General features: G+C 45.6%; 2 protein-coding genes across 12 annotated transcripts in view; one reads left to right on the top strand and one right to left on the bottom strand.

Annotated features, from left to right (window-relative positions):
* On the bottom strand, positions 1-3,827 carry kics2 (KICSTOR subunit 2). Of its 5 annotated transcripts, none has more exons than XR_006026899.1 (5): positions 3,582-3,826; positions 2,785-3,019; positions 1,960-2,251; positions 926-1,795; positions 1-851 (listed from the first exon to the last, which is right to left on the bottom strand). XR_006026899.1 is itself a non-coding variant. In XM_042081477.1 (5 exons), the coding sequence occupies exons 1-5, from the start codon at positions 3,657-3,659 to the stop codon at positions 872-874; spliced, it is 1,425 nt and encodes a 474-aa protein (XP_041937411.1). In that variant the 5' UTR covers positions 3,660-3,827; the 3' UTR covers positions 1-871. The 5 variants fall into 5 exon arrangements, 4 of the variants coding, with proteins under 4 accessions (XP_041937411.1, XP_041937412.1, XP_041937410.1 ...); XM_042081477.1 differs by having other exon boundaries at positions 1-884; positions 989-1,795; positions 3,582-3,827; XM_042081478.1 differs by having other exon boundaries at positions 1-1,795; positions 2,785-3,016; positions 3,582-3,825.
* A 291-nt stretch (positions 3,828-4,118) lies between these two features.
* parp12b (poly (ADP-ribose) polymerase family, member 12b) overlaps positions 4,119-12,452 on the top strand; it is a 29,874-nt gene continuing 21,540 nt past the window's right edge. The window contains exons 1-3 of one of the 7 annotated variants that reach the window (XM_042081472.1): positions 4,119-4,747; positions 11,259-11,982; positions 12,019-12,404. In XM_042081472.1, coding sequence (XP_041937406.1) covers positions 4,269-4,747; positions 11,259-11,982; positions 12,019-12,183 — 1,368 coding nt within the window. In that variant the 5' untranslated portion in view covers positions 4,119-4,268 and the 3' untranslated portion in view covers positions 12,184-12,404. Of the gene's footprint in view, positions 4,748-11,258; positions 12,405-12,452 lie in introns of those variants that run through there. The other 6 variants (XM_042081473.1, XM_042081475.1, XM_042081471.1 and 3 more) reach the window with 6 other exon arrangements.

Consider the following 12,452-nt stretch of genomic DNA (forward strand, 5'->3'; position numbering starts at 1 on the left):
TTCATCTTACAGGTTCAAAACTTTATTATGTATTTGGAGTCTCCAGAACATACAGATATCTCAACCACGCTCACCATAATGATCACTTAAAATATTAGTCATCTAAAATAAACCTCCAAATAATCAGATGTTTTGACATAGCAGCATTTTGATAGAGAAATTGCTTGGAAAGGTTCAAGAGCACTTGTTAGATTCCTATCTCACAAACAGTGACTTAAACTTAAACAGAGACTTAAAATATCAAGTAAAAAAATAATGTGCCTGTGTTGTTCACAAGAGCTGCAACCACCTTCTTTGGTCAAGAGTCAAGCAGACAGGCAGTTGCAGACACACCTACAGGCAAACTGGACCACTAGATGTTCAGAGTAACAACTTAAAACAAAGACGAAATGGACGCCTTTTTAAAAGGTTACACACATTTATGTGTTATTTCAAGCAAAAAGGCTTAGCATGTGTTTAGACCAAAACATACAATCAGTCCCACCTGACATCCATCATCACAACTACTGCACATATGCACCCTCTGCAGAACCTGCACAACCTCAATATCTGGGCTTGCACTCCTCTCCAGTCCTGTGTGTGTGTGTGTGTGTGTGTGTGTGTGTGTGTGTGTGTGTATGTGTATGTGTGTGTGTGTATGTGTGTGTGTGTGTGTGTGTGTGTGTATATGTGTGTGTGTGTATGTGTGTATGTGTGTGTGTACCTGCGTGTGCGTGATCTCAGCCCTTGGACCCAGACTTGAGCCAGCTGAAGGGCTTGGTGTGTGTGTGTGTGTGTGTGTGCATGTGTATGTTCTCAGCTCTTGGACCCAGGCTTGAGCCAGCTGAAGGGCTTGGTGTGTGTGTGTGTGTGTGTGTGCATGTGTATGTTCTCAGCTCTTGGACCCAGGCTTGAGCCAGCTGAAGGGCTTGGTGTGTGTGTGTATGTGTGTGTGTGTGTGTGTGTGTGCATGTGTGTGTGTGTGTATGTATGTTCTCAGCCCTTGGACCCAGGCTTGAGCCAGCTGAAGGGCTTGGTGTTGCGGAGCGAGCCGGTCAGCTCCAGCAGGAAGGCCGTGATGTAGGAGTCCTTCTCTGAGCGGCGGCCGTCGAAGATGACCACGAGCGTGAAATGCGGCTCGGGCCGGGACAGGAAGTAGGTGCTCTGCACCTTGTCGTCGTAGAAGTGCACCACCTTGTCCAGCGCGTTGAGCTCGGCCCCGCGGTCGCTCATTATCATGATGACGTTGGGCCAGTGCGTGACCGGACGCTCGCCGCTCGGCAGCGATACCACCGCCGGGAACTGGTCCACGCCCTTGGGCGGCTCGCGGTACGAGTGGGGGTGGTGGTAGCCGTGGCCCTGGAAGCTCTCGTGGCCGCGGTTGTCGAAGACGAGTGAGACGCTGGCGGCGTCGTGCTTGCGGATGAAGGAGGACGCGCGGCCGTAGTAGTCGGGCGAGGTGCGCGCAGTCAGCGCCTTCATCTCCGCCACCAGCGTCTGCCGGCTCAGTGTCTCGTGGAAGTAGAAGCTGAACTTGGCCAGCAGTGACCCCTGCAGACGCTGCAGCCACACGTACAGGTGCGGCGGCTGAGCGGCCTTCTGCGATTGGCCACCGAACAGGTGCTTGCGCGTCTCGCGCTGGCGCTCGAACAGCTGCGCCCAGGCGGTCAGCTTGGTGTGGGCAGCGTGCAGGCACAGCAGCGCGGGCAGGAAGCGCCACTCACACACCTCCACCTGGCACCGCAGCAGCTGGCACAGAACGTCCACCTCCAGCTGGAAGCAGCCCTCCATCCGGCTCAGGATGGGGTGGTGGAACCTGGGGTCAGGGGGCAGAGCAAATAAACACAAATAAACACAAATACACACCCACTTGGAGCCACATTCTACTGATCGTATACCATTCCATATACAGACACACAAATAAACACAAATAAACAAACACAAATAAACACAAATAAACAAACACAAATAAACACCCACTTGGAGCTGTACTTGTGCAGGACGCTCTCCAGCATGCTGACCAGCTCCTCGGAGTGGACGCTCTTCTGGTTGGCCAGCGCCAACATCTTCTCATAGAAATCTGCGATCTCTGTCCGAGCCTGCGTGAAGTGGCACAGTTGCTCGGACAGATGGGATAGCAGGTCCTCCAGGAAAGGGGCGGAGCCTGCGGAGGAGCTGAGCCGGCCCATGGAGATGACCTTCTTTAGCTCGTTGAACACCGATGTGTACGTGGTCCTAATGGAATCTTTCCTGCTGAAGAATGACTGGCCTCCTGTTGCAATTAACATGAGACAACGTTAAAATTTCCCCTTGGGGATCAATAAAGTATCTATCTATCTATCTATCTACCTAACGTAGAGTATCATCATAAAAATATTGGGAATTCAGATGATCTTAATGGTGATAGAAGGAAAGCATTAACCACCAGGTTTCACTTTCACTCCTGTCAGAATAACCTTCCATTGCAGAGTTCTGTCAGTAACATGTGACCTTTGATGCCTAACTTCCTGGAATATCAATAATTATTGTTATGTAGTATTTTTACAGAGAGCATGTCCATAGCCTAACACATACACACACAGTTATTGCTGGACCAACCACCTTCTAGAAGAATGATGGTAACAAATAAAAATCAATATGGTTTTAATGTGAAACTGTACATGTTAGGCAGCTATGATCATATTCATATAATATTCAAGGTGTCTCCAACTAAAAAGACTCCATCAAGTGTAGACTAACACGATTTCCCTAGTACATCATGATTCATGCCAAGTGTTTATCAACAAAAATGCAAAACGCCCGTACCCAATTTCTGACCGAGGAACGTCATGTTGTGGTAGGCTTTCTCCGCAGCAGCGAGGTGGGCCAGAGCAGCTAGCAAAGAGGCCCATATGGGCCCGGCGCTCTTACTGATGTCCTTCTCCTTCTCCACGTAGTCTTTGGCTCGGTCGAACGAGAACATCCCGAGCTGAGTGAAGAAGCTTTCCAGTATCGCCTGCTCCCTCGGAACCGGTCGCTGATCGTCGTTCTTCGCCGCCTCCATCATGTTTGAAAAATAATACAGATGGTATAATGCACTGGCTTGTCGACAAGCTGACAACTTCTACCAACACAGAACTAGCTTACTAGCCGTTTATTTGACAGTAGCTAGCTAGCATAGCGCTAACAAGTTGGTTCAGATTCTCCTAAATGCACTCTTTTGCCCGTTCTTGCTCAATCCTTCCCGATTCACCATAGAACCAGTCACCATAATTTTACTTAAAGAAGACATGATCGCTTGACAATCAACGACTTTGAAAGCCAAGCGTATCCACCGGGCACCAGATCATGGGTCTCTGCACTCCATGTTGGTCGCATGACAACAATACGGCAAGCGCCACATGACAGTTATAGCGAGCAAACCATGGCGCAACCTAGTAGCTATACTGCCACCCCGTGGTCGGCAACAGTGTGACACAAACAATGTATCAGCCAGGACACAATGTATCAGGACACAACAAGTAGGCTTACAATGTTAGAGACACATTTTTTCGCATCATTACAATCGAGCGGAAGCCTAGCCTACTTTTTTTCAAGTAGAATGAAGCCCTTATGCCACTTACTTCTGTATGAAAACGGTTCCTCTTATTGAACGTTGACATGGTCAGGGCAACGCTGCATGTGTCGTCGTCAGCAACCATAGTTAGCGTTTTGGCGTAATTTTAGTGGGGGTGGTGGACTATGTAGACTAGAGTATGTGTAAAATGAGTATCGAAATGGCAATGATTGCTCATATTCCCGCTGTGTTAAAAGTGGGCATATATGTCGAAGTTCTTGGGCTTGCTGAAAGCTTCTGAGCTCCGGGTGGTGAACACGCGCGACATCAGTGAGCTTGGTGCAATGAGCAGCATTTTTATCAGCTGCTGACTCTCTTATCAATAATTGGCATTTTACGGCGGTCTAATCTTAACACAAACATATTGTTGGTAGGTTTACTGTCCTTGGGGAGATTAGAAAAACTAGGCAAATTTAGGCTAAAAATACTGAATGAGTAGGCCTATGAATGGCTGCTGCATAAATTAATAGTGCATAGATGAAAATGTGCTTATCATGAGAGATTTTAATTTAGAATTTCCCTAAATGTTCCTCTTGCTAAGCCACATCCGCAACGCCACAAATTTCACCGCATTCTGAGGCGCAATCTGTGGTGGGCTATGCAAGTCAAAGCCTTGCAATCCTGTGAATACAGCATCACTAGTGTAGTCTACACCAAATAGAACCAGGTAAAACACACTGTATTTACGCAGGGAATGGATGCCGGGGAACACCTCCTTCTTGGGGGCGAGTCCGCACTCCGCAAACCGACGCATCAAAACACGAGCTTCCGCTTTCGCCAGCTGGAGTCACAGCACGGCACCGAATTCCGGTCGAGGTGCATAAGAAACTCTAATAAAATGTCGAACTACGCAAGAGTTATTCATCATGCCACCAGTATATTATGCTCGAACAAAGGCGCCATGGACTTGCTGCAGCTCTATCGCAAAGTCTACCAGCGTTTTGGTACCGAAGAAGACGATTTTTGGTACATCGTCAAGAAATGTCCCAGGTTCGCAATAGTGAAGACCAGAGAGCGAACAACGGGAGGAGAGTGGGGGTCCGACTGCGTCGTTGTTGCCAAAACATCTCTTCGGCTGTGTAAGAACTACTCTAAGCAAGAATGCGAGGACTGTCAAGAACTCCATCTTTGCAAATATTTTGTGTATGGAAACTGTCGCTATGGCAAAGGCAGGTGAGTGGCACACACAATGGAATGAAACGCATAGGTTTCGTTTCTGCTAGGATGCAGACATTTCTGAGGAAACCGTCTCGATATCAGAAGTTGATTTGATTGGTAGGCACATCACCAGCCTTTGTGGTTTACAGTAGCTTCAAATGCTGGTGAATTGGTTCGGATATGCAAACAGTGCCATCTCGCATCCCGGTTTGTCTGACTTGGAATGCCAAAGCGACAAGCTGGCATGCCACTCAACTATAATTAGATATAGATAGGCCTACATTACTCTAGATAGGCCTACATTACTCTAATACAGCCTATCAGAAGTAGGCCTACATTACTCTAATAAAGCCTATCAGAAGTAGGCCTACATTACTCTAATAAAGCCTATCAGAAGTAGCCCAACTATAATTAGATATAGATAGGCCTACATTACTACCCTGGCGGGCCATCCTATATCATTGAAATGTATAGTCTGGAATCGACCCATTCACTTCGCTTAATCCAAGGGGCGGGCAGAGAATTGTCTTTCAAACTGCCTAGGCATGCAATAGGCCAGCGCTACGACCATATCCATATCTGGTCGGCAAAACGGCAAATACATCCTTCTTCGAAAGGAATGACTTAAGTGCATTGTGTTGCTCAACTTTCAAAGAACAGCACAAGTCCAACTCCTCCAAAGTTGACGCCAACGCCGATTCAAACTGATGTCTAGTTATTGGTTAGGGTTAGGGTTACCTGATGGGTTAGGTGGTTAAGTGAGGACAATGCTGATACTTTCAATAACTTTTAACTCCCATGACGTGCAGTGTGTGTGTGTGTGTCAGGAAGCCGTGTAAGTACTCCCATGACGTGCAGTGTGTGTGTGTGTGTGTGTGTGTGTGAGGAAGCCGTGTAAGTACTCCCATGACGTGCAGTGTATGTGTGTTTTTGTGTGTGTGTGTGTGTCAGGAAGCCGTGTAAGTACTCCCATGACGTGCAGTGTGTGTGTGTGTGTGTGTGTGTGTATCAGGAAGCCGTGTAAGTACTCCCATGACGTGCAGTGTGTGTGTGTGTGTGTGTTAGGATGCCGTGTAAGCAGAGGTGGAAAGTAACGAAATACATTTACTCACGTTACTGTATTGAGTAGTTTTTCTGTGTATTTTGTATTTTTTAAGTAGTTTATAAAATCGGTATTTTAAATTTTACTTGATTACATTTTGAGTGAAGTATTGTACTTCGCTACATCAAAAATCCCATCAGTTACTTGAGTAAAAAAAAAAGTTAAGACTAACGAAAACGGAAAAGGAGAGAGAAAAATCGCGCCCTAAACCACTAGCCTAGTGATAATGATCAGCATGTAGCCTACAACAGGACATGAATCAAGCTGGTGCCATGCAGTCTTTCTGAAAGTGATGGAGACTGGATCACGAAATGCATCAGATTAGCCTAACCTATGAAAGGGTATTTTTTCGCTATTCCAATCGGTTGTCTCAGTTCGTTTTAGCACTAATGATTGCGGAGATATTTAAGCAAACACCATGGGATTTCGTATTTTGACGTTTGTGCTCACTTTTCTTTGGAAATAAGTTTATTAGCAGTTGTTTCCCCTCATTTTGATGTCTCTCTTTTTCCTGTTTTGGCCTTTGTTTTTAGTGACCTGACTTGGCTTTCTTGGAGAAAGACATTGCACCAGCAGCAAAACAATTAGCGGTCCACTACTAGCGATGCTCAACTAAATAAACAAAAGATAGGCCTTGACTATGAATCGTGCAGGCGGACTAAACCATTAGCTCTTTAGCAAGGGAGAGTGCGAGTGACCTTACACAGTTTTCACTATGATTTGTACAAAATCCAGTCAGTCAAACTTTAAATTTCGTCTGACATTCATTTTGACATTTAATTTTAAAGTTAAAATATTCAGGAAAAATAAATATATGGTGGAAATAAGTATTGAACGCTTTTTTTCCCAGTAATTAGCCTAAACTTCCAGTGAGTCTATTCGAAACTTTCACCACACATTATAGTAACACACATATAAAAAATCCAAACATAAGAGTTTTGTGTATTAAAGTGGAATGACACAGGAAAAAAGTATTGAACGTGCCTACTGAAATTTCTTCAATACTTTGTGGAAAAGCCTTTGTTTGTAAAGACAGCTTCAAGACATTTCCTGTATGACAAAACTTATTAGTCGCAGTATCAGGTCTGATTTTGGCCCATTGTTCTAAACAGATTCCAGGGGTCTCTCTTGTGAATCCTGATCTTTAGTTACTTCCAGAACTATTTAATTGAATTGGCTGCCTTCAAGTCTTTCTGGAGCTTTCTCCGAGTGGTCCTTGGCTCTTGGAATTGACTATCCTTCTGACTCCCTGGTCAGAAATATTACGAGGAGATTCTGTGCATGGCTGGTTGATGATGCAGTGATGTTTCTTCCACTTGCAGATAATGGCTCCCATGCTGCTTACTGGAAGATTCTGATGTTTTGAAATGCATCTGTAACCAGTTTCATTAAGCGCTTTCAGACATACGTGTAAGACCGGAGGTTCTGCCGATGTTAAACGGTGGGGCCGTATATCTGAACGACATAACCGGTCATATGGAAGTCCGAATTTACCCGGTGTTTATACTACTCCCCCCCCCTTAGTATTTCCTCCGGACATTATGTAAATGTGCTGTGTCTGAACGAGGAGTAGAACATGCGGTTAAAATTCACACCTAGTGAGAGGGCGTGTTGGTGACGTTTCTTTCGTGCGTCCATGTGGTTAGATCTGACTTAAATGCCAGTGTTATGATGGAGTGGCATAGTGCTGTCCAGAAAATCTCCGACCTGGAAAGATGCAGACATCACGGAGCTACTGTCCATGAGGGCATACAACATTTTGATAGAACACCTGAAGGGAACGACACATTAGCCTACAACTGCACGGCAAGGACAAACGAATTCAGAAGACTGAATCATCATAAGCAGAAGGCGCTGAAAAGGCAGTAGCCTACAGCGACGTCGTTGACGACAATAACAGGAGTATTTAATAAATTGCCAACACGGTTTTCTGTTCATTGATAGCCTTCATGACCTGCTGAGCTCGCTGATATTTGCTGAGCATATATGCCTAGAGAAAATGAAAACGAAGAAAACCCAACTTTGTTCCAAGCTCCTTATGTAAATGCGACACATGGGGAGAGGATGCTTTTGGAAAAAATAAACCATGAAAAAACGAACAACTTCACTGTTATTAATGTTAGTATTTTGTTTGTTGCTTAAAAACGTAGTATGATCTTGACGTCTTGAGTTAGCCTACTGAATTGGCTGGTAGCCTACCATAAAGTTTGTGCATGCTCTCTTTCTCCAACGCAAACCAGATTTGGGGTTCTATAGCTAATTCTGGTACATAACATTGAAAACAGATAAATGTGTTTATTTGAAGCACTATACAAATACTGTAGGCTAGGTCAATTTCAAGTGCGGTCAACTTACGTGACTAGCCTACTTCAAGTATTAGCCTATGCACAATAGATTTCTCTTCTTTAGCCTACATAATGCATAGGCTACACTTTGTAAACAAAAAGCAGCTGTGACCGGCAGCGGCCGCATATATTCTGCGTCATATCTCGCATCTTGTGAACTCTACAAGCCCCCACCCCTCTCTCGACAACCACACGGAGATTCTGTAATGTGCGTTTATGTCGTTCACACATACGCCCGTATAAGGTCAGTATTAGGTCCGCAGGTTAGCATCATATCTGAATCATCCGAAGGGTAGGACCTCCGTTTGACAAACCTCCTTATATACTCCGGAGGTTATATCTGAAAGCGCTTATTGATATGTTTTGCAACAATAAGGTTGCAAAGATCTTGGGTGAGGTTTTTGCTTTTATCCATCATGAAATGTTTCTTGTGTGACAGCTTGGTAATGAAAAACGTTTTTATAGCCCATCAATATGTAGGCTAACCAAGCTTATATTAATTTGCACAGATAGAAAGGATAACTACTCTCTATACAGATTCCAGCTCGTTCCTTCCCTTTCCTTGCCTTAGTGCTTTTTCTTAGCGTGTTCAATACTTTTCCCCTGTGTTATTCCACTTCATTACACGACTCTACTTATGGAGTTGTTTGGATTTTTTATGTGTGGATTAGCTGAGTTATTACTAATGCCTGGTGAAAATGTTGTGCCCCCTGTATTCCACTTTTCACGGGCCCTCTCCTCCATTGGGGCCCTATACTTCCCACTCCCCCCCCCCCCCCCCCAGTATGATGCCCTTTAATCTGCTGAACCTTCTGCTCATTTCCAAATATAAAAAAAACTCTCTGCAACTCAATATTGGCCTGCCTGCCTCAGCTGCCTGTGAGGGGCTTTTCAGTTGTGCTGGATTACTGTTCACTGCAAAGCGACCCAAGGATGAGTGCAACTAACTTTGAAAATCAACTACTGCTCAAACTTAAAGGAGAACTCCGGTGATTTTTCACATAGATCTCCATTTCTCAACGTCCTTTTCAGGCAAGTACCTCCACTCGGTGGCCATATTGCAACACTTTTTGGGCACTTATCGTGCATCTATTTCAGCAGAAATGCGTGTGCGTAAGACTTCACGACACCAATCTTGCTCCAGCAGCGAGATCACAACAGATGATTGGCACGATGTCTTCACAGCACACCACATTATTGGCTCAATGTATTTTACAACACACCACATGCTTGGCTCAATGTATTCACATGTCGACGTTCTGCCGCGGAAGGGTTGTGATATGTGTAGACATATGATGTGTAGACAACTGCCATATTGGCGTTACAAACTAATCCCATGCATTACTATGGAGGATTTTTTGAGTGCTGTATCTCCTCATTAGAAAGTCTTTGGAAAAAATGGTTGTTCTGGTACCCCCCCCCAAAAAAAGTAACTTTTACTTAAAGTACATTTTAAATGAACTACTTTTTACTTTTACTTGAGTACATTTTCAGATCGGTATTTTAACTTGTACTTGAGTAATATTTCATCAAGGTATTGGTATTTTTACTTGAGTACAATATTTTCGTACTTTTTCCACCTCTGCGTGTAAGTACTCCCATGACGTGCAGTGTGTGTGTGTGTGTGTGTGTGTGTTAGGAAGCCGTGTAAGTACTCCCATGACGTGCAGTGTGTGTGTGTGTGTGTGTGTGTATCAGGAAGCCGTGTAAGTACTCCCATGACGTGCAGTGTGTGTGTGTGTGTGTTAGGAAGCCGTGTAAGTACTCCCATGACGTGCAGTGTGTGTGTGTGTGTATCAGGAAGCCGTTTAAGTACTCCCATGACGTGCAGTGTGTGTGTGTGTGTGTGTTAGGATGCCGTGTAAGTACTCCCATGACGTGCAGTGTGTGTGTGTGTGTGTGTGTGTGTTAGGAAGCCGTGTAAGTACTCCCATGACGTGCAGTGTGTGTCTGTGTGTGTGTGTGTTAGGAAGCCGTGTAAGTACTCCCATGACGTGCAGTGTGTGTGTGTGTGTGTGTTAGGAAGCCGTGTAAGTACTTCCATGACGTGCAGTGTGTGTGTGTGTGTGTGTGTGTGTGTGTGTGTGTCAGGAAGCCGTGTAAGTACTCCCATGACGTGCAGTGTGTGTGTGTGTGTTAGGAAGCCATGTAAGTACTCCCATGACGTGCAGTGTGTGTGTGTGTGTGTGTGTGTGTGTGTGTTAGGAAGCCGTGTTAGTACTCCCATGACGTGCAGTGTGTTTGTGTGTGTGTTAGGACGCCGTGTAAGTACTCCCATGACGTGCAGTGTGTGTGTGTGTGTGTGTGTGTGTGTGTGTGTGTGTGTGTGTGTGTGTGTCTGGAAGCCGTGTAAGTACTCCCATGACGTGCAGTGTGTGTGTGTGTGTGTGTGTGTGTCTGTGTGTGTGTTAGGATGCCGTGTAAGTACTCCCATGACGTGCAGTGTGTGTGTGTGTGTGTGTGTGTGTGTTAGGAAGCCGTGTAAGTACTCCCATGACGTGCAGTGTGTGTCTGTGTGTGTGTGTGTTAGGAAGCCGTGTAAGTACTCCCATGACGTGCAGTGTGTGTGTGTGTGTGTGTGTGTGTGTTAGGAAGCCGTGTAAGTACTTCCATGACGTGCAGTGTGTGTGTGTGTGTGTGTGTGTGTGTGTGTGTGTGTGTCAGGAAGCCGTGTAAGTACTCCCATGACGTGCAGTGTGTGTGTGTGTGTTAGGAAGCCATGTAAGTACTCCCATGACGTGCAGTGTGTGTGTGTGTGTGTGTGTGTTAGGAAGCCGTGTTAGTACTCCCATGACGTGCAGTGTGTTTGTGTGTGTGTTAGGACGCCGTGTAAGTACTCCCATGACGTGCAGTGTGTGTGTGTGTGTGTGTGTGTGTGTGTGTGTGTGTGTGTGTGTGTGTCTGGAAGCCGTGTAAGTACTCCCATGACGTGCAGTGTGTGTGTGTGTGTGTGTGTCTGTGTGTGTGTCAGGAAGCCGTGTAAGTACTCCCATGACTTGCAGTGTGTGTGTGTGTGTGTGTGTGTTAGGAAGCCGTGTAAGTACTCCCATGACGTGCAGTGTGTGTGTGTGTGTGTCAGGAAGCCGTGTAAGTACTCCCATGACGTGCAGTCGGAACATAACTACCGGCTGCTGAGGGAGTGCACCCTTCACGAACTCCACGAGGACGAGCTCTTCCTGCTGCTGCTGCAGAATGACCCCTCCCTGCTGCCAGAGGTAAAATACAGCACACACACACACACACACACATACAATTACAAAATGCCAGAAAAGTATATTCACTGTAGCTGTAGATGCTCCACCCAGCTTCCAATTTTTACACCATTTGGTCTGTTGGGCATATTACTGCTATACTTGAGGCCCTGTTGTCATATTACTGCTAGACTTGAGGCCCTGTTGGGCATATCCATTTGGTCTTGTCATATTACTGCTAGACTTGAGGCCCTTTGGTCTGGTCATATTACTGCTAGACTTGAGGCCCTGTTGGGCATATCTATTTGCTATGGTCATATTACTGCTAGACTTGAGGCCCTTTGGTCTGGTCATATTACTGCTAGACTTGAGGCCCTGTTGGGCATATCTATTTGGTATGGTCATATTATTGCTAGACTTGAGGCCCTTTGGTCTGGTCATATTACTGCTAAACTTGAGGCCCTGTTGGGCATATCTATTTGGTCTGGTCATATTACTGCTAGACTTGAGGCCCTGTTGGGCATATCTATTTGGTATGGTCATATTACTGCTAGACTTGAGGCCCTGTTGGGCATATCTATTTGGTATGGTCATATTACTGCTAGACTTGAGGCCCTTTGGTCTGGTCATATTACTGCTAGACTTGAGGCCCTGTTGGGCATATCCATTTGGTCTGATCATATTACTGCTAGACTTGAGGCCTTGTTGGGCATATCTATTCCGAGACACCTGAAACTATACAGTGCTAGACCTGTATATAAACACGCACTCACATACTCAATGAATCCCCTCAAGACCAAACACACACACTAAAGAATAAATATTCACAGACAAACATACAACAGGACACTCCATCATTAACGTTTTTGTCTTGTTCCTGTTTTCCTCACGCAAAGGCAGTTTTTAACTCCACACCCTGTCACCTGACCTGCCTTTCGTCTCCTGGCAACTCCTCCGAGCGACCAATCAAGTGCCCCAACCCCCTTTTTTGCGTGAAAATGTGTGTGTGCTGGCGGCAGGGTGATTGACAGGTAGCTGTCATGAGGAAATGTCAGTATGGCAAAGCCGTCGTGTTTCAGCCA

This window comes from Alosa sapidissima, chromosome 23, assembly GCF_018492685.1.
Source record: "Alosa sapidissima isolate fAloSap1 chromosome 23, fAloSap1.pri, whole genome shotgun sequence".
Classification (NCBI taxonomy): domain Eukaryota; kingdom Metazoa; phylum Chordata; class Actinopteri; order Clupeiformes; family Clupeidae; genus Alosa; species Alosa sapidissima.